Source organism: Haemaphysalis longicornis, unplaced genomic scaffold (genome assembly GCF_048455015.1).
Source record: "Haemaphysalis longicornis isolate Haplotype H1 unplaced genomic scaffold, Haemaphysalis longicornis Haplotype H1 scaffold_10, whole genome shotgun sequence".
Classification (NCBI taxonomy): domain Eukaryota; kingdom Metazoa; phylum Arthropoda; class Arachnida; order Ixodida; family Ixodidae; genus Haemaphysalis; species Haemaphysalis longicornis.
Genome location: NW_027526204.1, coordinates 21,584,079 through 21,611,393, shown reverse-complemented (window position 1 = coordinate 21,611,393; position 27,315 = coordinate 21,584,079). Strand labels below are relative to the sequence as shown.

General features: G+C 52.1%; 1 protein-coding gene across 1 annotated transcript in view; it reads right to left on the bottom strand.

Moving 5' to 3' along the window:
• Positions 1 to 27,113, bottom strand: part of LOC144159751 (uncharacterized) — an 88,263-nt gene extending 61,150 nt beyond the window's left edge. The window contains exons 1-4 of the mRNA XM_077691446.1: positions 27,102 to 27,113; positions 15,880 to 15,918; positions 4,828 to 4,925; positions 165 to 245 (exon numbers count right to left, since the gene is read on the bottom strand). Of these exons, the coding sequence (XP_077547572.1) occupies positions 165 to 245; positions 4,828 to 4,873 (127 nt within the window). The 5' untranslated portion in view covers positions 4,874 to 4,925; positions 15,880 to 15,918; positions 27,102 to 27,113. The remainder of the gene's footprint in view (positions 1 to 164; positions 246 to 4,827; positions 4,926 to 15,879; positions 15,919 to 27,101) is intronic.
• Between the last annotated feature and the right edge of the window lie 202 nt (positions 27,114 to 27,315).

The following is a 27,315-nucleotide window of genomic DNA, read 5'->3' as shown; positions in this document are numbered from 1 at the left end:
CAGGCGATGCGTTATCCCGAATACTTTTGGTCCCGATTTGATTAAGGAAGTTTCAGGGTCGCATGTGGGTCGGCTTTGTCAAAAGTTCTTTTTTTCCGTTTTAACCGTGAACATACTTAAGCAATACAATATGGGTTATGGCCATGTGATGTGAGCTCACTTACGGTTAATGCTTGTGTTGAACGAATCCTGAGGAAGCTGTGAGGCAGTATCGGGTGCCCGAGTGGTCTGTGCTTCCTGGCGGCCTGCGAACAAACGCATTCAACACGGACAGCCGGTGCTAATAGATTCTACGCTGAAGATCACCAGTGCCTTTACTAAGCGTAACTTAATTCATCTCTCCTAATTAATCTGAGCTAAAATATATTCTACCACAGCATGAAAAAGAGAACTCTGGAGAAGCCCATGGTATCACCATGGATAGGAAAGGTGTTGCGGAAGCGATGTCAACTTGTAGCGAAAGCTACACTACGCTACCTCGGGCAGTCTTCGCGGGGCGACCAGTTTTGCCCTTGAGAGCTAGAGGTCAAACCACACCTCCTTCCACAAGCGCCCGGATTGGAGCAGTGCCCGGGGAGAGATAGGCGATGAGAGAACGGAGATGCGCGCGGAACTTGTGTGGCCACCTGGCGGAGGAAGGCGAGGACGCCGCCACCGCAGCGATAAGTGCGCGCGACGAAGAAAGGCGACGTGCGCGCAGAGCCGTGCGTAGAGTTCCTGTATAAAGCTCCCTTAGGGGAGCAGAGTTGCGCGTCCATCCGCCATCTTGAGTTCCAGGCCGTCCGTGAAAGCCACCCGTGTCGCATGTAAGAGCCGCCGCCGAGCCGCCGCTCGAGCGGAAGCGGCGAGGAGGAATGGCAGGAGCGGCTAGGGAGCCTACATGCGCCGCGCCTTTGTACATGCGCCGCGCCTTCGTCGTCGACGAAGGCGCGGCGCATGTAGGCTTCCTAGGATCGGCATGAACAAAACGGCGGCTTAACAGCTGACCGGCCACCGCTGCCGCTGCTTCCGCAGTCGCGGATGTAACAGTGTAACAGAACTGACTGAATATGGGTTCTTGTGCACAGCCCTGAAAACGGGATTTTCCTGACGAACTGTAACCCGCGGCATGTGGCATTCAGACGCGCAACTCTTGCGCTAAGCGATATACAGGAACTCTAGCCTAGTGCGATGGAGAAGGACGAACATCCAGATGTGGTCGCCCGTAGAGCGGCGACGCTTAAACAACGCAATGAGGCGAAAGAGAGCAAACACGCTGCTGTTGCGTCGAACTTGGCTACCTTCAAATCTTACGCGTTAGTGCGAGCTTCCTTCATTTTAGACGCGTCGCAGAGAGGGGCATCTCTTGCCGGCGGCCCTGTCCTTCCTGCGTCGTCGTTGTCCGCGTCCGCACAGCTGCGTCTCTCCTCCGCTCACCCCCTCTCCTCTCGCCGTGATAGCACGTCCTCTCCCCCAACATCTGTGGCGCGGGCAGTGCGGCGCGCTCTCTCACTCCGCCGGTGGGCGGGGCTGCGCGCAGCGCAAGCGCGCTGTGCGCATGTGCAGCGCCCTCTCTCTCCGCGGTTTCCTCTCCTTCGGGCGCGCTCCGCATATACGCGGAGTGCCGCGCTCCGGCCGGTCTCTCAATCGACGGTCGTCCGCGCTACGTTTGCTCTCTCTCTCTCTCTCTCGCATTACCCGACGATTGCTCACGCAATTCGAGTAATCGACCCAACGGAAACGCACAATGGAACCCCCTTCAGCGTCGCATCACACCAGGGTTCCCGCGAGGGGAGGTGGGCGTAATTTTTTCATAGGACACGTCCAGGCATTGCGTAGAGTTGTATAGAGAGGATGCTGATCGATACATGTACCACATATGCCGCGGGCAGTTCGGCGGAACCGCCCTAACTGTTGCGTCTACATCAAGCCTTCGGTGTCCCAGGGCCACATAACAAATCGCCTCTCCACGCAGAAAAAGCTGTGTTTTCGGCATCCGGCCTGAGCGGCCATATTTTCGCCTCTTTTCCGATGGAGAATGTAGCCCCAACCAGGGCAGGCTCCCCTCTGCAGGGGCCGCAGCGCCATTCTACAATGCATGCACGCAGAGATGCGAATAACTCACATTAGCCCGTCATCGACGGAGAAAGTATGAATATCGGAGAAGTACAACTGGCAAGGGCCAGAAATGAAAAGCCTAGAGAAGCTATATATGCTAGAAAATGCTAGAAAGGTAGACAAAGCAACGACAAAGACCGACACAGAAGCACAGCCGCACAGCAACCCGGCTGAAGTTCAAAAGGAGAAAGGCGACGCTTCATGGGATCAAGCCATGAACAGACACATGAACGTGACACTGCGCCGTAGCCGCTTGATAAATATACATGTCACATAATGCGTATACCGTGAGTGTGTCATTGAAGCAGCAGTGAGCATAATAATCAGCTAATCCTAGACAACCAGGAAACTTAAGATTAACCAGCTGAACCATAGCTCACGCTACGTATATCCTGGCTAAGCCACTGCTAATTTTTGTAGCCAAGTCGTGCGAGCGACACGGGTTTCCATGAAAGTTTAGACTTATCGCCTGAAGCATCCGCCCCATAAGCTGCGCACACGGCGCTGTGCGCAACATGGAAGTGTGAAGGCTTCAAAGTAGAGAGACGCGTACGCTCAAGCGAGCCCCGACTAGCCTGCCGCTTCTCAATCGTGCGCTCGCTCAGTTGTGATGACGCCGACATTGTACGGAGTGCGGCGCTGTTCTCGCGCTTCAAAATTTCGAACTTTGTGGAGAAATGACGGCCTCCAGCCGGTTTTAACGACGATAGTCTTTCTTGGGCTACTTAAACCCAGAAATTTGGTCGGTCTATCTGTTTGTGACTCGATTCAGCCACCCGGCCAAAGTAAAATAGATATTGCGCAATATTCTCATATGCTCACAGCCGAACGTAAACGTCTAAGCCCGGTTAATATGTTCACGCTTGTCAACATTGTTGAACAAGAACAAGGCATTACGCAAATACAAGACAAGCAATTAGTACACAAGGGATATTTACAGTGTTCCTTTATTAAAAAATTCCATTGATGCTTGGTTTTTCGATAGCAAATGATATTCTACATCTACTGCAGAAAACTATCGCCTGCTGTTGCCCGCGCCGCCTCCTGGCGGCATATGAAAAATCACGCGGGAACAGCCAAGAAAGGTTCCACTAGCTAGGTCCCACGTTCTGCTTGGAACGCACGTGGCGTACGGCCACGCGGTTCTATAAACCTTGTAGTCGGCCGCCTCGATTCACGCGCATCTCCGCCGTACTGCAACGCTGGCATCGAAGAACCCGGCTTGTAGCAGTGGAACGCGGTAAATTCAAATCGCCTTGCGCAAACCATTAGTGTGTTTACCTTGGGATGAGCGCGACGCTACAGGAACAGCATGAGAGGTGAGCGGGAAAGCTATTGGGGGCATTTCCTTGGCAAATGTCTACAAAGACTATCGTCTTTTGAGGACATTTGGAACGAAAAGAGCAGATACGCGGCCATTTTTTATTCAGAATAACTTCCACATAACTGATATAACTGGCCTTGGCTTCTAATTAGCGAGCAATTTCTTCCATTCGATTGCACGTATAAAGCTGTCATGACCAGCACATCACTTCTAATTAACAGAAAATTCCAATCAGGTGACTTCGCATTAGATACTGTATATCATTTCGTGGGGGGCGTGTCACTGCGGATTCCTGAGGTTGTGTTTCTGTATGTTCTTTCCTTCCTTTTTTCTGTGATATTAAATTTGTGATAGCGTTTTTTACGTTCCTTCAGTTCTTTTTAGGGGGGAGGAGGGCTTTTCTGATGAGGGGCCGGTGAACGATGAAGGAGAAGGACACCGAGCGCGCAGTTATCGCTGGCAGAGAACCGAATCGGGCCGGTGATCAGTGGACTCCTGTGACGCGCTACTAGACAGCGCGGCCCTGTGATCGTTTTGGGGTGAAATCCTGAATTGCAACCGCGGCTGTTCCCGAGAGCCGTCCACCGCTGATCGTTACAATCCGTGGGCTGTTCGTGCGTGGAGCTCGTGACGCGCTAGGCGAGAAAGCGCGGGCGTGTGTTCATCGGAAGTGTGGAACGTTTGGCTCACACCCGTCGTTGCGCCATGTTGCGCCAACCAACGTGCAAGGTCTGAGATGCCTACTCGATGTCCCGTGGCAGAGGGCCGTTAATACAGTCAGCCACGCAATGACTTCTCCGTCAACCCTGCACGGATATGTCACGGCACCCCGAGAGACTGCGGCAAAACCTCCGCAGGACGTTTTCTTTTCCTCTATCCCGAACATTTTCGTCTTAGTCTGTTGCCCTTTGTAACGCTTATGTCTTTCGTCTCGGGTTCGTGCTTGCTTCCGCTACCTAACTGCTTTTCTTCTTGCCAATCATGGGCAAAGCCCGCGCATGCACTAGAAACTGGCGCGTGACTTTCACGCCAACCCTGGGCCCATTCATTCCACCTTCACGGCATGAGTGCGAATGCCGGCCTCTTTTTGTTGTCTTGGTGAATGCGTTCATTCGGGCTGTGTGACAAAGCGGCTGATTGTCTTTGCACCCACTTTACTCTCTAAGGCCCTTACTCTTTAGAGAGAGTAAAAAAATTTTAACTCTTTTACATTGCTCTTTACTCTTTTACTCTCTTTAGTCTTACTCCCTTTACTGTTCGCTCTTTACTCTCTTTAAAGGACTTTACTCTCTTTACTCTGAAGGCCTTTATCCCCTTTGCTCTCTAGGTCACTCGGGTATTTTAAATAAATAATATAAATATATAAATCCTTTTAAAAAGGCCCACATGCACATTGCCTCACTTACGGTTGATTCTGTACTGGTCGGTGATCAGGAACTTGACGCCCAACATTCCGCAGATGAATACCAAAATGCAGACGCAGAGTTCGTTCCGGCGCTCGGATCTGCGGAGAATTTGAAAGCCGTAGTGAACATACAGGCATGTAGCTGCGGTGTTGGTCGTTAGGCGAACCTTTCACGCGACTATTATTGACACAACGATGTTGTGCAAAAGCGTTCTGGCGCTCTGGTTCCTCTCTTGCCTGAGAACAGCTGAATAAACGAAGTCATTTTTGTGAAAATTTCTTGCGCAGAAATCTTAATTACAGGTTACATTCGCTTTACTCTGTGGGAGATTTAAATTCGAAGTTTTTTTTCATTGTTCACGCATATTTTCAAAGTAGCTGTAGTTTCGCTTTTTTTCCGATTAACAAGCCGGACAGATCACCGTGGAAACTTTATTAAGTTGGCAAAGCAAAACTTTGAAACAAAAAACACGGGAAATTTGCCGCTTAGGAGGTGCACCGGTTTGGTTTGCCACAACGAGTTAAAACCGCCAGTGCTGATAGAGGAAGGAAAACAGTCTTCCTCCAGAATGTGGTTTCAGGGTTTAGAGAAAAATCCTGCATGGCCAAAACACATGGCGCCGTTGATTTGGTGGTTGGAGGCAACGTGTAGCTGAACGAAGGAATGAACAAAGTAGTAATTGTGGGCTGTCCCGACAGCGACGAGCTTTTGTGGTGGCAATTTTTTTTTGTTCTTATAGTTTTGCCGCTATAATATGTCTCTACGCCTGAGTACGCTTATCATTGTATTACGCGCGCGCGTATTTGTTTTTGTTTTTGTTTGAATATCGCCTTTGAATTATACATTCCTCCGCATGTGCGTGTTTTTTTTTTATGCCTTTGTAACCAGTGTCCTACCCTTCTTTTTTGTTGTTGTAGTTTGTTTTGGCACCATGGTGCTTTGTATTCTGCACACGTATTGCCTTTTCATTCGTGTAATCATTCATTCTGCTGTTGCATTTCTTTCTCCTGTACCTTATATGCAGTCATCACACCCACTCCCCTCTGTAACGCCCTACCCGGGCCTTGAGAGTACACTAAATAAATAAATAAATAAATAAACGCCTTGCCTTCGACTTCGACGACAATTCGGACACTGACGAAACAGCGGTAGTGAGTGCTCGCAGTACGAATCGCTCGACAAACCGTATCCCTCGGTAGGCAAACAGTGCGTCGGCTGCTTTCGCTTGCATAACCGGGCCAGTCGAGCCAAGCCGCAGCTACTTCTTGCGATTTATGTCATTGGTATCGACGAAGTAGATTCCGATAAATTGTGGACATTTATGCTGAAGACACAAGTGCGTGCCAAGTGGAACTTGAGGCAATGGCTATATTTAGCCTACATCGCATACGCGATTCGTAGGTTTCGAATTCTCTTGCTAATAACACCAGAAAGCCCATGCTGAGCTTACTCCCACGATTGAAGTGAACTACAGTTTCCGACTTGAAGGAATTCGAGACATTCAAGCGCCGACGCTACATCTGACTTATGAGGCGCGCTGTGTCACGTCCTATCAATTCATATAGAATTTTCGGAAATATGACTTGCTACGAAATTTCGGCACTGGGGCCGTTTTAATTTCTCTTTATCTGGACCCAAAATCCGCCGATGGAGGGATCAAATTTTTTTTCTTCGGAATCAACGACACGACTTCTTATCCGATCAGCTGCTTCTGTGGGTATTTTGTAACTCTTCGCTTACAAGGAATCTTTTCCTCTTAATGTCATGTTTCATGTGCATTTGTCAAATATTCCACTTGTACCAATGGCAGGCATTCCGATTTTCATATTTATGTGCTTGTTTATTAATGTTGAAATGCTTCTTCCTTCAATGCCTAAACTTCTGCTTGATTTCCAGTACATTCTTTGTCCATAACCGCTGTTTTTCATATAAAGGTGTCCCTAAACTTGGAAACAGAAATCTCATCATAAATAAAAAGAACTGTGGTTGCTTTCTCTGTCATAGGAACCGGCAGTACACAAAAGGAAAATGTGCAACGAAGTCTGAAGCTGAGCATTATTTGTGCTTGGCGAGCGACGTCCTTCTGGCGGGTCGTTTCGGCAAAGGTGTTCTGGCGTCATTGCGGTAACGGGTATGCCGTCAGAGAAATCTTGGTGTATGCCGACATAAAGCTGTTTCATGTTAAAATGTAAAACCCGAAAACGAACAACCCTAAGTATAGCCTACTCTTTAGTACTAAAGGTTTACACGAGGTCGCGGGTAGAGTTTGGAATGTCCAACACACATTATGTGCTTAGCAAGGTCAAGTACCACCCGCCGCGGTGGCTCAGTGGCTAAGGCGTTGCACTGCTGAGCACGAGGTTGCGGGTTCGATTCCCGGCCGCAGCGGCCGCTTTTCTGATGGAGGTGAAAAGCAAAAACGCCCGTGTGTGTGTACGAGATTTCGGCGCACGATAAAGATCCCCAGGTGGTCAAAATTAATCCGGAGCCCTCCACTACGGCGCGCCTCATCGCCTGCGTTGCGTCGGCGCGTTAAACCCTACAAACAACAACAACAAGTACTAAAGGTTTCTTCCCCGCAAGAACACCCTCTGTGCAGGGGTGCACCCTTTACAGGCCGCGTGCTCCGTTGCACTGGTGTCACTTCCGCGACGGATACGACGTCAAGGAAATCTTTGTAGATCCGGGAATATCTAGCGTGTTAAAAAATCATCTGCAAAATGACGAATGTTCTATACGGCACTCTAACCAACAGCCTGATGAATTACTTCATTCTTTTCAATGCACTTCTAGTCAAGCGTTACAAGACAAACATTAAAAAATGAATCTGGATAGACGTGGGCAAATTAGAACTTAGAAAGCACCTGTACAAGACCGTTTTACTCCTACCTGGTTATCGCACTGAAGTCGGAATAATTACGACACGCAAGAAGTGTGCTTTCGTTTTCCATGTATACTACCTGAACAAATGTGTATATTTGTTGCAGTAATCGGAGCGCGCCGAAATATTATCCAGCATGCGCCTTTTAAGCCTGCTTTAACATTCTTCAATACATATTCTTCGTTCACATCTTCCTTCATTGTTATTGCTTCCGCTTATTCAAGATGGTTAACTGACTCGGCTGGCATTGCTCAAGCAAAAAGAAAATATCTCTAGCGGGGACATACTTCGCTCCAGTCATGGGAGCATCTGTGTCAAAAATAAGAACATAGTTTGTTTTTCCCCAGAACTGGAAGAAATTGCGTTGCGTAAATGAAATACGCACAATAAATGCATCCAATTCGTCACCTAGTACAAAAGAATATTAAGAAACACTTACAGGAACTTTTGAAAAAATAGGCAAATCAGAAAAAATTATCACTTATGCAACACACTCAAAGCATTCAAGCATGTGGGGACCACATGGGTCCCCATGCCGGCAGCGCGACGCCATTAAGGCTTAAGGCAAGCTTCCCGGCGCCGCCAAGATGGGGATGCCACGCGAGGCAGCGCGCCCTCGTGCATGCGCAGCGCGCGCTTTCCCATCGGCGATATCGGCGCACGAAGCGCCGGCCCTCTGGCCGCCGGGAGGGGGCGCTGCGAGCAGCCGCACCTGTCGGGCGCACATGCGTTTCGCTCTGTAAGAAATCCCTGCTAAATCCCGGAGGAACACCTTGGAAGCCCACCAGACCATCGCGACCAAGTACGGAACAACTTCCGACGACTTTCTACAAAGTTTAGTGAATATGGGCCCGTTTCCCGAGAGTTTAAGGGCGAATTTCGGCCTCCAACGTGGGAGGCCGAGCTAAGCCTAACTAAGCACGCCGACCCGCCCGGTGCCACCCAGCGCTGACTAGGCCCAGCGATGAAGTACTACACCACTGAAGACGGCTGGCACCACCCAGTACGACAAACCCAGTCAGGTGAACCGCGCAAACTCATTCTCCGAGCTCCAGGCAGTCTCCAACTTAGCCAGATTACTCCACTCGCCTTGCATAGAACGTTAGTCTTCACAAGCAACCTCACCGCAGAGGAGGCGGTAGGCATGGCTACTACTGTGGAACCCTTCAAGAATATCGTCGTGATGACAAGCAATAACATATCAACGATTAACAAGCTTCTGATGATCACGCAAATCACCCACGACCAGACAACCCACAGCGTCAGTGTATACGCGCCGGCCGCTCGAGAAACGTGCAAAAGAGTCATCCATGAAGTCGAGCGCAACACCGATCCTGCCACTCTGATGAAACTACTTACTGCCCTCCCGTATACAACATTGTCGCGGCAAGAATGGTGGAAGGCTCCACGACGGCAATTATAACTTTTGAGGGAACATACATACCCCTCTCCGTGAGCCTGGGTGGTGCCATCCACAGATGCAAGCCGCACCGTCCCAAGGCACAAATATGCTTCAAATGCCTCGGCCTAGGACACAGAGCTGATGTGTGCACCCGCGCAATGACTGCTCGCTACCCCAACTGTGGATACGCCAACAAGGACGAAGCTCACACGTGTATCACCAAATGTGTGAACTGTCAGGGACCGCATCGTTCGGACGACGCCAGCTGCTCAAAGAAACTCGACGCCGACGCAGTTGTACGGCAACAGGCATACCTCAAGAGGCTCAACATACGTAAGCATGCCGCTGAATCGTCATCTAGAAGCCAACAACAGCTTTCTGAGAAGCCCTAGAAGCCAGCTCAAAGCCAGACAGCCAAAGAACAAGCAAGCCCTCAACAATCCCATCAAGATCAACCGGCTCCCGGACAACGACAACCCAACAAGTATCGCAACCCCAACAGGCAGCAACTACTCGACAAGGGACCTTACCGCCATAAACAGCAACAGCCCAAAAAAGTGACCCAGCCACTTTCCTACAAACAAGCTAACCGGACATACAGAGAGGCACTCACACCACACCTAACTATACCCAAAGCCCCTATCTACAATGCGCAAATGTACCAACAACACATAGGTACAGCACCCCCGCCCCCTCCCAACGTACAGCTCGCAGACAACGTTTCTATGAAAACGACCAACCAGGAGAACGACAGCAGCGAACCCGAAAACAAACGCTGCAAAACCCATGAAACAATCACTAGTGTCACGTTAGAAGAGCTAAACTGCACCCTACAATCCTTTATGACGGAGATTCGTTACGAGATGCAATGCGTGAACCAACGAGTAACAGAAATTACACACACGATAGAAGCCAGAGTGTCCGAAAAATTTCCCACCGAATGCCGCCTGCTCCAAGAACAAATACAAGTCGTGCGACGCCAACTCGACATGATCATGCAGAAACTTTATGGACAGTAAGAATAATCTACTAATTTTACAATGGAACTGTCGAGGTTTCAAGCAGAAGCAAGGAGAACTCTACTTATGGCTCACAAGAAACAAGCCCCAACCAGATATTATTGCGCTGCAAGCGCCAGGCAACAACCCAAAGCTTTTGGGATACACCACGCATCAGGCATCCCCCAAGATATCATCATTAACTCGCAAAGATCTCTTAGCATCTCAAGAAGACGCCAATGATATCAGCCTAACCATCAAGATAGGACCAAATCACAACCAACTACACATTACTAACCTCTACAGCCCCCCAAACGATGACCTAACCGATATAAAAACAATAATGCACCCTCCAAACAACAAGAGCAAGCACGTACTACTGGGGGACTTCAACGCACCTCATACAGCATGGGGTTACTCTAGAAATACAAAGAAGGGTCAGCGCCTCTTAAGGGAAATTCAAGATCATCAATACATTCTACATAATGAACTGCAGCAGCCTACATGCATTGGCAACTCAGTAGAAAAAGACACAACGCCAGACCTAACCCTATCATCAAGCGGTGTAGACATGCAATGGTGCAATACGCAAGAATATCTAGGGAGCGACCGTGCCATCATCAGCATAAAAATCAATATCATTCCTAAACGTGTAAAGTGGAAGACAACGCGCATTACAGAATGAGACAAGGTTCGCGAAGAGCGCATTAATCAACCACATTATAACATTCAAGACTGGACCGAGCAGCTGCTAAAAGTTGTGCACCGACATACCAAGAACATCATGCAGTATTAAAACGAAGGACCGGTACACAAACACATCGTCCACGGCTGGGAAGCACGCAATAGCCTAATCAAACGATGGAAGCAACGCAAGACAAACAGAAACCTCAGAAAGCGAATAGCAGAGCTTAACCGACACATCCGGGAGTACACTACAAGAGCATACCAAGAACAATGGCAGCAAACCTGCGACAAGCTCCAAGGCACAATGGGAATGAGAGAAACGTGGAACTTACTAAGGGCCCTCATTAACCCAACTACTACTAAAACTATGGCAACACAGAAAATGTACCGACTAGCATAAGAATTTAGATCCCGAACAGCTACTACAAACTATAAAGGAAACTTGCGTAGTCTTTCGGGTTCAACCTGAGTATCAAGCATATGTCGGTCCAGTGAATCCCCTCCTCGATGACGAGTTCACCCTGGCAGAATTAAACTCAGCAATCAGTAAATGCACTGGCAACAAGGCACCGGGACCGGACAAGATGACCACACCGTGTCTCAGGAATCTAGGGGAAGAATATCGCCAACTCCTACAAAACATGAACTATGTGTGGACAGGCAGGCAGCCTCTCCATATCACGTGGAAAGAAGGCAAGATGGTATTCATCCCTAAGCCAGGAAAGAAAATAGCCGTCAGCAACTTGCGACCAATAACGCTCACATCAAACGTAGGCAAACTTATGGAACGAATGGTACTCCAGCGATTTCCAAACCACCTTGAAGAGATGAACATAATTCCCTTTAATATGATAGGTTTCATGCAATATTTATTGACGCAGGATGCACTCCTTACCCTCCATGAGGAAGTAATGGCAGGACCGAGTTCGGCACAACTCAAAGCCATCCTGGCGGTGGATCTCAAGAAGGCGTTCGACTACGTTGACCACTACCCCATACTCGAAGAACTAGCGGCGACAAAATGCGGACCGAATATGTATAACTACGTAAAGGCATTCCTTCAAGACAGAATTCTTACGATAGCAATAGGGGATCACGAAACAGGACCAATACCTCATCCACAGAGGGGAATTCCTCAAGGAGCGGTGCTATCCCAAACTCTCTTCACATTAGCGACATTCAAGTTCCATAGGGCACTATCGCAAGTGGAAGACATTAAACACCTCACATATGCAGATGATGTTACTATATACAGCACAATTGGATCACCTGGACACATCCAGACGCAACTACACGAAGCACTCAATCGAGCACAACAAGCAGCAACAACAATAGGACTATCATGCTCCGCAGAAAAAACAGAACTGCTAACAGTAGCCAACAGGCGGTGGAAACATCCTCCCATTAACTTAACCCTGCCGGGCAATATTATTCCAACTCCATCCACTATCAAAGTACGGGGACACTACTTCCAAAAAGATGGAGGGGGACAAGCCACAACCAACCAGATACTAAAGAAAGGGGAGCAGGTTCTTCAACTTATGAAGCGGATCTCCAACAATAAAAGGGGACTTAAAGAGGATGACCTGCTGGGACTGCACGAGGCCCTCGTCATATCGCGAATAAGATACGCAGCCCCATACACCAATTTTACCAGGACACAGCTAAAAAATAGAGACCCTAATCCGCAAAGCCGTCAAGATATCGTTAGGTCTCCCTATCAGTGCGAGAAACACAGTCCTTGACAAAATGGGGACAACAGTGACCGTGAACGAAATAGTCGCTGTTCACAAACACAACCAACTGGCAAGACTGAACCAAACCACAGTCGGTCGACAACTCCTGGAGTCTCTGGGATACATTGTCAGCCAAGCGGCCCCTCCTATTGCCAAAATACACCCAGGAGACTGGCAAAATATCAAGGTGGCCCCCATACCGAATAATATGGATTCAATACGGCACACAGAAAGAAGATCTATAAGAGCAAATTACTTTAATAAGAAACCGAAGAGGGAGCTGGACCAAATGCACGCCTACACAGACGCGGCAGGAGCCAACAACACATGGGCAGTAGCATATTGGAACATACTCAACCGATCATACACTGAGAGCACTTCCAGAAGGCAGAAGAAGCAGAGATCTACGCAATTGGAAAAGCGATATCTCGCTTCAGTCAACCAACCCGTCCCCTAAATATATACAGAGATAGCAAGAAAGCCTGCCGAATTAAAGCATCAGGACACACCCCCCAAATCGCGGCACATCTATTTCGATATATCCAGGGCACTGTGAAGGTATATTGAATTCCGGGTCACGCTGGCGTAATGGGCAATGAGAAAGCAAATGAACTCGCCCGAGAAGCGCGCTACCGGGCTCCGGGGAACGGCGGCGAAACTCCCACTGAAACCGAATCAAGCCCACGACAGCTTCACCTGAAAGGCTACAAGAGAGCCAGGCAGCAGTTACCCCAGCCGCACCCACACCTAGAAAGACACCAACAGACTACATTCAGACAAGCACAAGCCGGTACACTACACACACCTGCTAGACTACACCTAATGCAAAGTAGAAAGACAGATACACCCCCCGTATGCCGCACCTGTAATGTGATCGCCAACCAGCAACACATATTATGGGAGTGCCGCATTTATGCACACATTAGACGACACTACACTATAGAGTAGCTGGCCACCCAGAAGACCAAGGACGAGCAACGTGGCCTGGTGGACTTCATTGAGAAGGCCATCAGTGGGAGCCTGGACGGAGGCACCCAGACTCCATGAAGCTCTCCGACAGAGACATTTCCCCTCTTTTGGTTAAAAATAAAACTCTCTCTCTCTCTCTCTCTCTCTCTGGCCGCCGGCTTCCCCGCCGGCACACTCCTTCCGCTCTGGAGACCCTTCTCTCCAACCGAGGTTACGTCGTAACCAGGAGTGCTCTGCTTAGGGATTTTTCCAGTGAGGTGCGGAACCGTGCGGTTCGAACAAAGCAGCTGGTGCTCCTCGACCCCGAGGCGACACTCATGTCCCCTTAGGAGACGAGACGAGTCGGCGGCCACGGAAGGCTCCGAGCTCGTGGGGACTCCGTCCCCCGTCCAAGCTCGGACAGCCTGTCCAGTGCGTGTTCCATTTTACGACCGAGCAATAAAGCGGGGTTTGTCGGCACCGCCTGGCTCCAAGCGCATTATTGGCACCTTCCGGTGAGTCGAACGAACCCTCGGCGGCGTCCCCACTACGCCGTGGTGGGGATTGTGGCTTTGGTTCTCGTGTTCTAGCTTGCCGTGCGGGTAATACGGTCCCATCTGTAGCCGCGGACCCCACAAGCAATGGAAATGGGGCGATATAATGACGCCAAGTGCTGTCGCCCCCAGGTGTTTATATTAGTTGCCACAATTTTCTTCCGTTTTTCATTAGTGTCCTTTATTTAGGACATTAACCAGAATTTCCCTCGCACATAGACAACAAGACCCCAGCAGCTATTTTTCTGCGAAATACTTCTTCAAGGATACTCCTCGCCGTAGATATCAGCATGCTTTGTTTTTTTAGAGGTGAAGGCTTGATAGAGGAACAAAAGTGAAGACCAGGCTGACGTCGGGGTGACACGAAGGACCGAAATCCCCAGTGTGATGACATGGCTGTAAATCTAAAAACCCTTGCACTACGAGGTTAAGTTTTATGAGTGGGCTCAAGGCTTTCTGAAATTTAGGAAAACAAGCAAGTTGGAATTTAAAATTTTAATTACCTTATGACCCAATAAGATGTAACTTCTGCAAATCGCTAATTACTTGCACCACAAGCTTGACGTTTAGTTTGTAAGCTCTTAGCGTCCAAAATTTGAGGAAAACGCGCAGGGACAAGTTTTCTGTTGAAAACCAAAAATTCAGGATTCAAAGGGTTAAAGGGGATTCAAAAACTAAGCATTCTTTGATGAAGGAGGGGGACGTGCCCAATTATTTCTGCTACCAATGTATCTCTTTATTCGTTATTATTTATGCATTTATTTCGGTTGGCCAAAGCACTCGAGGGCGTGACGCAGGGCACGAAAAAACAAAATATTCCAGTGAACACCAGCAACGGAGAAGAATAAACAGCACCGACAGCAGCTCCTTAGAAGAAAAGGTTGTTTGAGGCTGAATGAAAGGCGATATCTTCATCCGGTTCACCTACGGACCGAGAAACGGCAGTTCTATCATGTACGGCTGCAAACAGAAAAATTTGCCAAGGTTCCACCAATAAGGTGAATGCAAAGGATTGTTAAGTACTTACAGCATGACTGAAAGAAAAGCAATTTCATGTTAAGAGACGGGTGACGTTATTACGTCGCACGGGTAGCGTAATAACGTTGAGCAAACAAGAGGCAAAACTTTTTCATGGTAGCGCCCTCCTTACGCTGCCTACGTGTCGACAAGACGTTTTTCATAAGAAGACGTCACGCCGGCAAGTCTCCTTGTGGAAACGCTGGCAGCGGACTGGAGACGCTACCTTTCCCTAACTTTAGCCTCGTATCTTTATAGTACAGTTTCTTCTTGTTATCGAAGTAAGCCTGTTACCTAAGCTATTTCTGTGCTTTTACGTTACTACTTGCCTAAGTCCTCTTGATTGAGGGGACATAGCGAGCCCAGCAAATCTTCCTAGGTAACATCGTAAGACAGTTCAGTAGTCCCTGCAGAGAGTCTTTCACTCCATGGGGAAGGGGGACAATGATTTAAAGCGCACAGAGGGACTACTCAAAGTACTCCAATCGACAAAGGACGAATGTTGCTAGCAAGTGCCGTCGGGGTTCTCTTCCTTCAACAGAGGCATATACGGAATAGAAAGTTTGCACCCAGTTCAAGAAAGTTGTCTATACTCGATGGTACCATTCAAACTCAGAGGTTTAGCCTTTATTTCTGGTGTCATGAACACCAGTCATCTACCTAAGCAGCAAGTCAAAAAGCGTCGTTCTTGGGAGCCACGAAAGGTTGGGATCAGAAGTGTGTTATCGCTCTGTACCCAGCTGTATATAGCTTAATAAGGCGGCTAAAGTGAAGCATGCCATATGCATAGCCGTATAAAGCCAGCACATGAGCAGGAAAGACAACTTACCGTCTGTGGTGCGGTCAGCGTCATCCCCAGCAGTTGCGCCTAATAGAATCAAATACAATCGAATCAGAGCTCATTAATTTCTTCAAAAGTAAAATCATACAGGAGTAATACACCAAGAGCTCCAAAGGGAGCCCCTGACCAGGCGTCATTTATTACTGAATGTGTAAAGAAGTGTTTAAAAAAGCCGTGTTGCCTTATCAAGAAGTGCACGTTTTTTCAAAAAAAAGCAACAAAACGAAGGCGAGTGGAAATTATTTCGCATTACTCAGTTGTCTCTTCCCTTTTATTTTTTCTAAGAGGAGCGAAGCCGAATGAGTTTTGTGTATGACGCGCGTGTGTTCCAGATTTCGGTGCACGTTAAAGATCCCCAGGTGGTGTTATGTTCGGGCTCCTCATTTAATTAAGGAAAGCCGCCGGTGGCTCATGTTCGGCGTCGCGTACGCTGTTTGCGGCTATTCAGTGTCCCTTTCATGTAGCCGCGCGGACGCCAAGTTCGGAGCCGCGGAGAGCTGTTGTGCCCGTCCTTTTGTGTGTCAAAGGATGGGGGCGATTAGCCTGAGTGCCTCTGTCGCGTCGAGGGTGGCAGGGTCATTCGGCATAACAAGCTGACGGGCGGCCAGATGATCGTATCTTTTAGTGTTGAAAGCGCGCGCGGTGTAAGTTTGGCAAATCTTCGACTCCGGCGGCGGCGTTGGTCGTTGAAGGGTCAATCGCCTCGGAGACCACCGAGTGGGCCTGAAGCGCGTCTTCCGGTGGCACTGGCGGCAGGCGGCGGCGCCCTTCGTCTGGGAGGGAATTAGCAACCCTCATTGTCCCGCGACGCGGGCGTCGCGGGAGGCGCCGCGCGGAGGGAGGTCAGCCGCGCGAGGACCGCTCCGGGCCCTCGGCTTGGCTGTTGTTTGTGCAGATGCCGCACGCTGAACGTAATGGATGGTTCACTTTAGGCCGCAGATGGCCTGTATTTTCTGGCCGAGTGCAACAGCGTGCGTAGGAAACGCACTATGAGTATGTAAGAGAGAGGGTTAGGTCACGTGACCGCAGGTGAGGACATGTGTGTGATTGGCTGGTTACTGTGGCCAATCAAGGGTTTCTATAATTTGTTTTGAAAGGTTTTTCTCTCTTTCTTGAACGCCCCCGTTTTTGGAGGCGGGGTTTTTGCTATCAAAACCGGAGTGTTGGGTTTTGTCGAGGGTCGGTCGAGAGGGGAGCTAGTTTAGTATAGATCTCGGCCGAACAGGCTGCTGCTGTCAGAGTGACAATGTAACCGTCACTCTGACCTGATGTAAAGTTGGAGTTTTGTAAATAATGTAAATAAACCTAATATCTAGCAAGGAAGGCAGTCCTCATCCCTCACCCGCTGCAAGCATCGGTCGTCGGTCATCGGAGCGAGTCGAGATCATCCTCTCGGCTCGCGCATCAAAAGAACATCACTATTTCGCCTCCATCAGTTCGCCAAGAAGATGGAGAGGCGAAATTTAACTGGCGCAGTCGACAGGATGACCACGACCATGGGCTGGAGCTGGTGGGGCATTGCGGAGAGACTACTTCAACGCAAGGTTCGGCTCCGACCAACGACGAGCCAGACTCCAAGCATCGACGGGGCGACACCTCAGCGGGAGGCCTCGTGAGTTCCGGCTCAGTGCGGCAGCAGCCGCGATTCAACGGCAACGGGGCGACACCTCAGTGGGAGGCCTCGCGGGCTCCGGCCCAGGGCGGCGTAAGCCGCGGTTCAACGGGGCGACACCTCAGCGGGAGGCCTCGTGGGCTCCGGCCCAGGGCGGCGTAAGCCGCGGTTCAACGGGGCGACACCTCAGCGGGAGGCCTCGTGGGCTCTGGCCCAGGGCGGCGTAAGCCGCGCTTGAACGGGGCGACACCTCAGCGGGAGGCCTCGTGGGCTCTGGCCCAGGGCGGCGAAAGCCGCGGTTCAACGGGGCGACACCTCAGCGGGAGGCCTCGTGGGCTCTGGCCCAGGGCGGCATAAGCCGCGGTTGAACGGGGCGACACCTCAGCGGGAGGCCTCGTGGGCTCTGGCCCAGGGCGGCGAAAGCCGCGGTTCAACGGGGCGACACCTCAGCGGGAGGCCTCGTGGGCTCTGGCCCAGGGCGGCGAAAGCCGCGGTTCAACGGGGCGACACCTCAGCGGGAGGCCTCGTGGGCTCTGGCCCAGGGCGGCGTAAGCCGCGGTTGAACGGGGCGACACCTCAGCGGGAGGCCTCGTGGGCTCTGGCCCAGGGCGGCGAAAGCCGCGGTTCAACGGGGCGACACCTCAGCGGGAGGCCTCGTGGGCTCTGGCCCAGGGCGGCGTAAGCCGCGGTTCAACGGGGCGACACCTCAGCGGGAGGCCTCGTGGGCTCTGGCCCAGGGCGGCGAAAGCCGCGGTTCAACGGGGCGACACCTCAGCGGGAGGCCTCGTGGGCTCCGGCCCAGGGCGGCGTAAGCCGCGGTTCAACGGGGCGACACCTCAGCGGGAGGCCTCAGCGGGAGGCCTCGTGGGCTCTGGCCCAGGGCGGCGTAAGCCGCGGTTGAACGGGGCGACACCTCAGCGGGAGGCCTCGTGGGCTCTGGCCCAGGGCGGCGAAAGCCGCGGTTCAACGGGGCGACACCTCAGCGGGAGGCCTCGTGGGCTCTGGCCCAGGGCGGCGTAAGCCGCGGTTGAACGGGGCGACACCTCAGCGGGAGGCCTCGTGGGCTCTGGCCCAGGGCGGCGAAAGCCGCGGTTCAACGGGGCGACACCTCAGCGGGAGGCCTCGTGGGCTCTGGCCCAGGGCGGCGAAAGCCGCGGTTCAACGGGGCGACACCTCAGCGGGAGGCCTCGTGGGCTCTGGCCCAGGGCGGCGAAAGCCGCGGTTCAACGGGGCGACACCTCAGCGGGAGGCCTCGTGGGCTCTGGCCCAGGGCGGCGTAAGCCGCGGTTCAACGGGGCGACACCTCAGCGGGAGGCCTCGTGGGCTCTGGCCCAGGGCGGCGAAAGCCGCGGTTCAACGGGGCGACACCTCAGCGGGAAGCCTCGTGGGCTCTGGCCCAGGGCGGCGTAAGCCGCGGTTCAACGGGGCGACACCTCAGCGGGAGGCCTCGTGGGCTCTGGCCCAGGGCGGCGAAAGCCGCGGTTCAACGGGGCGACACCTCAGCGGGAGGCCTCGTGGGCTCTGGCCCAGGGCGGCGAAAGCCGCGGTTCAACGGAGCGACACCTCAGCGGGAGGCCTCGTGGGCTCTGGCCCAGGGCGGCGAAAGCCGCGGTTCAACGGGGCGACACCTCAGCGGGAGGCCTCGTGGGCTCTGGCCCAGGGCGGCGTAAGCCGCGGTTGAACGGGGCGACACCTCAGCGGGAGGCCTCGTGGGCTCTGGCCCAGGGCGGCGAAAGCCGCGGTTCAACGGGGCGACACCTCAGCGGGAGGCCTCGTGGGCTCTGGCCCAGGGCGGCGTAAGCCGCGGTTGAACGGGGCGACACCTCAGCGGGAGGCCTCGTGGGCTCTGGCCCAGGGAGCGCGGCCTCATCCCAGCGGCGAGAGCGGCACATCGGGTCCACGAGCTGCTGCACCAGCGACACTGCGACCCGACCGAACCCGGAGCGAGCACAGGTGGGCCCTGATTTGTTTTCTCCGGGTTCACCATGGCCACTATGCTAACGGGATGTCGCGGCACTGACCGGAAGGTTAGTGCCATTGTGCTCGAGATCGAGGAGTTGAGAGCTGAATTAGCTCTCAAAAATGCCCAGCACGCTTTGGAAAAAGCTAGGCTAGCGGGTAGCCGGGGCGCGGATAGCCCGTCCGTATGGACGGCTGAGGAGCTCAGTGCTCAACTAGCCCAAGGGAGGGCGGAGATCGCTTACGAGAAAGCGAAGCTCCGCAGGATCGGCGAACTCGAAGAGGACGCCAATCTTTTCACGGTGTTTGTTCCCTCGTGGGCGCTTCGAGCGCCACGGGAGAAGGAGAGTGGGAATGTCGTGGAGGTGGCCGAAGCCACCCCAGTTGTTGGGCAACACGTTGGCGTTCCCACTGTTGCAGATGAGATCTTGGAATCGCGTGAGACAAATGTCTTAGCTGCAGCGATTCTTTCTGTGGCGGCGGGCAATGTTGCCGTGGCCGCGCAGGGAGGTGTCGAGAGTAGCACCGCCCCATGCGCTGACATAGATTCCGCGGCCGACCGCGAGGAGCCCCGCGTGGATGAGCCAGTGCACAGATCGGGAGAAGCTGCGGAAAGCATGCTAATCTCAGAGGAGTCAGAGGAAGTGCAGGGGCCATGCAAGGCGCGCCTAATTGTGGAGCTTGCGAGCGGGAAGCATGAATGCGCAGGGGGTCCGCGGCGTCGTGCGCGTAGGTCGATTCCGACAGGCCCGAGAACGCGGAAGGCGGCGGCAGGTGTGACGGCGCAGGTGCGACAACGTCGTACGCGTTACCGCCGCGTAGGCTGTTCCTTTTCTCCCGGGAGCACGGGACACGGCGAGCCACACCAGGGTTTGCTTAGAATCAGCTGGTGGTGCATGAAACGGAACCCGCTTCCGTGCGACGGTCGGTGTGTGCCGCCGTGGAAAGGGGTGTTTGCGCTGAATAGTGTACAGTGCTAGATAGAACAGGTCAGTGTTGTTTGGCGCACACTTAGTTGTTTTTTTTTGTGTTTTTCTCTGGGTGTGTAGGGATCGCTTAGATGAGAGTTATTGTTAGTTACCTGTACTGTCGTTCTCCCCCTTGTCAGTTTTTTTTTTGTGTGTGTTTGTGCATTTGTTGGTTGTGTTCAGCTGTCGTAAGGCGCGTGATTTACGAGTAGCTCAGCTTGGCGGTTTTAACTGTCTCCTTGAGAGGTACAGCCGAGCCGCTGTTACAGCGCGCTAGGGAGTTTACGTCTGGGTACAATGGCGAGTGCCTTTCTTTATTTGCGCTCGTTGGCATGTGGTCATGGTGGGCCATGGAATGTGCAGGTAGGGCCCACTTGTGGCGCTTGTGTGCGAACTAGTGTTTGAGGTACTGAAAAATGAACTTTCAGTACATCGAATGTGGACAGCAGGTGAACCGCAACAGGGACGAAGAATCTGTGTCGCATCCCGAAAGAACCGGCGTCCGCGAGTGCGTGAAGAGAACTTTCTTTTAACGTTTTGTTATTGGTACAGGAGTAGCCTCGTTTGGTACGTTTGGGTTTGTTCGGGTGGTTTTTTTTTTCCTTTCCTTAGATTGAAAGAATGTTCCTGCATGCGCTTAACGTCTAAGAATGGATGGTGTCATTCATTCAGTTGTCAAGTTTAAACATGTATACCCTTCGTGGGGTTTGTTGCCTTTAATGGTAGAGGGTGCCGCGAGTTTGTTCTAACGGGCCTTGTAGCTGAGCGCTTTCGTTTATTGTTTGATGTTGCGCAAGCCATGGCTAGGCCAAGGCACTGAGTATGCCGTGTTGTATCCGTTTTTGGTGCAGTTGGCCGGCGCTTTGTGCTGGTTGGGTTGGTGCGTACCAGGTTAATTTTGTATTGTTGTACTGTATTGTACGTTGTATTGTACTCGCGTAACGCCTTGAGTGTTTTTTTTTAGTTCTGGCTCTGCAGTAAGACATAACGTGCAGTGAGAGTTAATGTTGTACGTACAGCTAGTGTACGGACAACATTCTTAGTGCGGAGGTGTTATGTTCGGGCTCCTCATTTAATTAAGGAAAGCCGCCGGTGGCTCATGTTCGGCGTCGCGTACGCTGGTTGCGGCTATTCAGTGTCCCTTTCATGTAGCCGCGCGGACGCCAAGTTCGGAGCCGCGGAGAGCTGTTGTGCCCGTCCTTTTGTGTGTCAAAGGATGGGGGCGATTAGCCTGAGTGCCTCTGTCGCGTCGAGGGTGGCAGGGTCATTCGGCATAACAAGCTGACGGGCGGCCAGATGATCGTATCTCTTAGTGTTGAAAGCGCGCGCGGTGTAAGTTTGGAAAATCTTCGACTCCGGCGGCGGCGTTGGTCGTTGAAGGGTCAATCGCCTCGGAGACCACCGAGTGGGCCTGAAGCGCGTCTTCCGGTGGCACTGGCGGCAGGCGGCGGCGCCCTTCGTCTGGGAGGGAATTAGCAACCCTCATTGTCCCGCGACGCGGGCGTCGCGGGAGGCACCGCGCGGAGGGAGGTCAGCCGCGCGAGGACCGCTCCGGGCCCTCGGCTTGGCTGTTGTTTGTGCAGATGCCGCACGCTGAACGTAATGGATGGTTCACTTTAGGCCGCAGATGGCCTGTATTTTCTGGCCGAGTGCAACAGCGTGCGTAGGAAACGCACTATGAGTATGTAAGAGAGAGGGTTAGGTCACGTGACCGCAGGTGAGGACATGTGTGTGATTGGCTGGTTACTGTGGCCAATCAAGGGTTTCTATAATTTGTTTTGAAAGGTTTTTCTCTCTTTCTTGAACGCCCCCTTTTTGGAGGCGGGGTTTTTGCTATCAAAACCGGAGTGTTGGGTTTTGTCGAGGGTCGGTCGAGAGGGGAGCTAGTTTAGTATAGATCTCGGCCGAACAGGCTGCTGCTGTCAGAGTGACAATGTAACCGTCACTCTGACCTGATGTAAAGTTGGAGTTTTGTAAATAATGTAAATAAACCTAATATCTAGCAAGGAAGGCAGTCCTCATCCCTCACCCGCTGCAAGCATCGGTCGTCGGTCATCGGAGCGAGTCGAGATCATCCTCTCGGCTCGCGCATCAAAAGAACATCACTATTTCGCCTCCATCAGTTCGCCAAGAAGATGGAGAGGCGAAATTTAACTGGTGGTCATCAAAATTAAGCCCGGGCCCTCCACTACGGCGCGCCCCATCGACTGTGAAGGGCTGCCGCGCAAGCCCCACAATCAATCAGTTTTCTGGGTGTGGCGAAGTGAAGCGGTAATTATTCAGAATACGGGTTTCAGTGCTGATTGCGTCCTAATGGGGTCCTGCATTCTTGCAAGCTTTCGCCTGTAAATTTGAAGCGGTGTATTTGCAAAAATGCTGAGGATGAGGTGTGGTACGAAGGCGTCGGTGTCGGGAAAACAGCGGAGGTACGTATGTGCACACAAACTCTATGAGCTGCCTGATGCCACGGTGAAGAGGCGCCCTCGATCATGACCGGGTGTGTAATCGATGCGAGCGTCCAAGCCATTCACCTAAGTGCGGTTACCTGGTGAACAATCTTGTGGGCAAGTGTTTTTGTAGTGTTGGCGTTCTCGATGGTTTCTAATGCTTCAAATGAGTTCGTTAGGATAGGCGTTTTAGTTGCTAGTCGCGCAGGATAATCGTACAGTGGTAAGCCCGCTTAGGGTGAACCACGGAGCAAGAAAGAGATAGGAGGAGAAACTAGGCTACCAAGCGCGGCCAGATAATGTCACAAGCGCTTGTCGGCATCTGCCACGGGTGAAGAAACTGCGCGGCCGCCACGATTGGCATTGCACTGCGCAGCCACAGAATGAATTGCGGCCGCTATCATTTCGTCCATCCGGTACCGCTATCCTCTCCATCGCCGCCGCAGCTACGAAGCTTTTCAGTTCGTCTTGGTTTTCATTGTGACATTATCTGGCCGCTCGCCCGCGTTTGCCAGAATGCGCCGTTTCGTCTCCTATATTTATTGCTCCGTGGGGTGAACCCGGGAGTGCGTGGCCGGCGGTACTATCAGAGCAGCCTACCGTGAGCTGCGCGAAGCGTCCCGCATACGCTGTACATGTCGAACCAGAATTTGCTTTCAGCGCTCGCATCCCGTCATCGGAGCGTCTGCTCGTCTTTTGCAATGTCACGCGTCGTCTCCTAATGGTGTCTCGCTTACAACTTCGAACCCGCGATACTTGTATGAACATGCCTAAAAAAATCACACACGTGTTTTTCCACAGTCAATTTCATCGACGTTGTAGTGCCCAAGCTCACTTCAAGCTGTCAATTTATTTCTGATAAAAATTGTCCGCATATGTTCCTTCGGTTTCAGTGACAACCACTTACAAAATATTACGCCCATCTTCCCGCGAGAGAACCCTGATGTGATGCGACGCATCGGGGGGGGGGGGGTCAATTGGCGTTTTCATTGGGTTGATTCTCTAAATTGCATGAAACGTGTTGTAAACGCGTATGATGCATTCCAACACATGCGGGTGTTCTCATACGCGGGAAGATGGGCGTAATTTTACTTTTCATACACATGCGTACGCGACATGAGAGAGTTGCCATCAGCATTTGGATTGACGCTGGTACTCGATTGTGTCAAACCACTCGCTGACTGGACTGTTGCTTCCATCGCACTACATCGGAAGAAGCAACGGAGTCGTCGTCGTCAAGCGCAGTCAAGCGAACGCACTTGACTGAACCGGCGCAGCGCGCTCACCGCTTTATATTCAGCACTTGAGGCAGAGAAGACGAACGGAGGAGAGTTGCGCATGCGCAGCGAGAGCACATGCGAGAGAGAAGCGTCAGCGAAGCGCGCGCAGCTGTTATGATAATGAGACAAAGAGCGCGTTGCACACAGCTGTTGGCGAGAAGAACGGAGGAGAGTTTGCGCATGCGCAGGTGGTGTGCGGACGCCGCGACGACGCTGGAGGGACATACCCGAGAGCAAGAGATGCGTCGCATGTAAAAAATAAAGTGCTATTAAAATAAGCGTCGTCTTTCTATCGAGTCTGCTCGAAGCAAGCTGGCGAGTTGCGATCTGACGAACCGATTGCATTGCAGTCAAGCTAACCAGCGAATAACCGCTGACTGAGAAACATTTTTTGTGCGGATTCCAGCTTCCAGTTAAATATACAGCGCTTTATTTCTCTGCTTTTCACGCAAGATGAAGTGAATAATATCTGAGATGTGATATCGGCAAGCGTAACTTGCCTGCTGTCCAGTATGAGTGCCCCGCAAGACTATGTAAGCGCACAAAGCCGATTTACATCATAGTGTGTATGGCCGCAACACGACCATTGGAGAAAACACTGCTTACGGAGACACTGCCACTAAATTTCAGGGCAGCGGAATGGCAATCAGCTGCATGCATATGCCGGCTTCGAGACACCGGCCTGTGAAACACACCTGGTGCCCATACAGACCGAATGTAAGATCGTTTCATAAACGTTTATACTCTCGTAAACTCACCACGCTTGCAAACAGAATGCCTGCTCCACATTATTCACTATTTCAAACGCGCACAAACGGTCAATCGCAGTCTTGAACGAGCCCCAAAAGCTACGGCGACAGGGGGGAGCGGGCCGGAGAGTCCCGCGGCTGCTTTCGAAACGGGCCGCTACGGTGATTTCAGTGACACCCCTACAGGCCGCCCTCGATGCGTATAGAGGAAAAAGGGCCTCAAGGCCGTCAAAGAACGAGGTTTGATGATGGTTTTGCGCAATGATATGCAGGGGCGAACAAAGGCTAAGGTGCGGCTTCGAAATCCACACTAATCTCCTGAGACCACTCGTAATATCGGTTACGGTGTACTTGTATAATTAATAAACGCAGGGTCGCGAGAAGTTTCCGGGAAAATTGAAGGTGGAGAAGGAGGGATGGACGCACGACGCACGCTAGAACAAGCCCATGCCCCGTACCGTGCAACCCTTCAGTTTTAGGGGCGAAGCATATTAAGGCCAAGGCTTGTCCGGCGTCCGTGCTCACGGCACAGCACCGTGTAAATCGAAACATCTGTGAACAAAAGGTTCACAAAAGGTTAATAAGAACAAAATAAAAGGTTCACAAAAGGATAGAGAGATAGAGAGAGACACGGAGAGAGAGAGAGTGTGTGTGTGTGTGTGTGTGCTCCTGTAGAGCCGTGCTGCGCATGCGGGAGGAGCGTTGGATTGGATTGGATTGATTTGGGTTGGGTTGGATTGGATTGGATTCAACAGGATTTTATTGGATTGAATTCTATTGGAGTTGATTGGATTGGAAATCATTTTAGAAGCACTCTCACGGGTGATTTACGGTAAGAACGATCCCCAGTGCTTCGCCCACTCGTCATGATTCCCCTCGTGAAGATGCGTGAATTGGCGGTTTCAAATGTTTTGGAGCTATTCTAATAACGGACTGGAATACTACTACTGCCTGTGTACGCGCTCGCTCTCGGCCTCCACAACTCAACCAAGCTCGACAGTGACGCGAACGATCGGAAAATTAAGCAATATAGTGTTGCAGAGCAGGGAAAAGGCCTGATTGCAAGTTATGTACAGATAATAATGTCTTTACAAATAATTTGCGAGGCAGATTCAGGTAGGCAGCTAGGTCGTTCTGCGCGTGCCCCCACTTGCTCGCCAGAGCGCCTTCTTTACGACGGCTGGCTAGGCTGCCCACACAACCACGGCACATACCCACTTCGGGGGGATTGCACCCTTCCCATCGGAGTCTCTAGACACTGAGCGATGACCTTCGTGTTCTGGTGACCACCCTACGACACAGCTCACCAGCAGGAAAAGCACTGACTCGGTGATGTGTGGCGATGCAGAGGAAGGGGAGTCGCGTGAGTAGCATGGTTTGAGGCGGACAAAGTAGACGACGTCACTCCAAGGTATTGGTTGAGAGCCAGAAGACACGGTGGACGTTATTTCATAGCTAACACCTGTAACTTGCGGAGTGCTCTGTCAGGGCCGGCATAGCGAGAAATCATCTTCTCGGACAGTTCCACGAGACGAGTGGAGCACCACAGCAGGACGAGGATGAGAAGTGCACCACGCGGGGAGGTTCGTCATAGCTCCTCTTCTGGCCGACCTGCGAAACTGCGAGGTGGAAACGGGCGAGCCGACGTGCTTCATCGGCCCTAGTGATGTCTTCTTGGGCATATTCGGTGCACTGGTGTGTGTCGGTAGACGAAGTATCGAGAGGCATGGCCGGTTCGCTCCCTTGAGAAGGTAAAAGGGTGAAACGCCTGCAGTGTCGTAACGCGAGGAATTATATGCGAAAGTGACGAAAGGCAGTGCAAGGTCCCAGTCACTGTGGTATAACTAGACACTGTGGACACGCTAACATGGTCACTGTAGACACGCCGTGTGTGTCCCCTGCTCTGCGGCTCGTTGCCTCGCGCTGTTTCATCACGTTCTGAGGTGGTGTCAATATACCACAGCTGATGCAACAACGCCTGAGCAGACTCACAACGAAACTGGCAGGCAGTGCAACGCCGACACCCCCTGTGGCGCGCATGCACCAGCCACCGCCGGATACTAATCCGATGCACACGGAAGCACGTCACTGAACCGCTCCAGGAAACATTGAGTAGACACTCTGCCGAAGACAATGCGGTATTGCGACGCACGAGCAAATACGTAACGCATGACAAATAGAGAGTGTGCACCCACCACCGGCGGCGGCGGCGGCAGACGTGGTGGACGCCCTCACGCTGCTGCGACGACGCTGCCCCATGGCCCGCCGATGGAGCATGGTGCCCATCTCCCGCGCCTGCGCCAGGGCGCGCAGCCCGGGGATTCTTCGCGGCCGTAGGGTGGGGGTCGAGGCGCCCGAGCCGTCGCCGCCAGGAGCCGCACTAACTGCGAGCAGTAGGAGAAACACGCG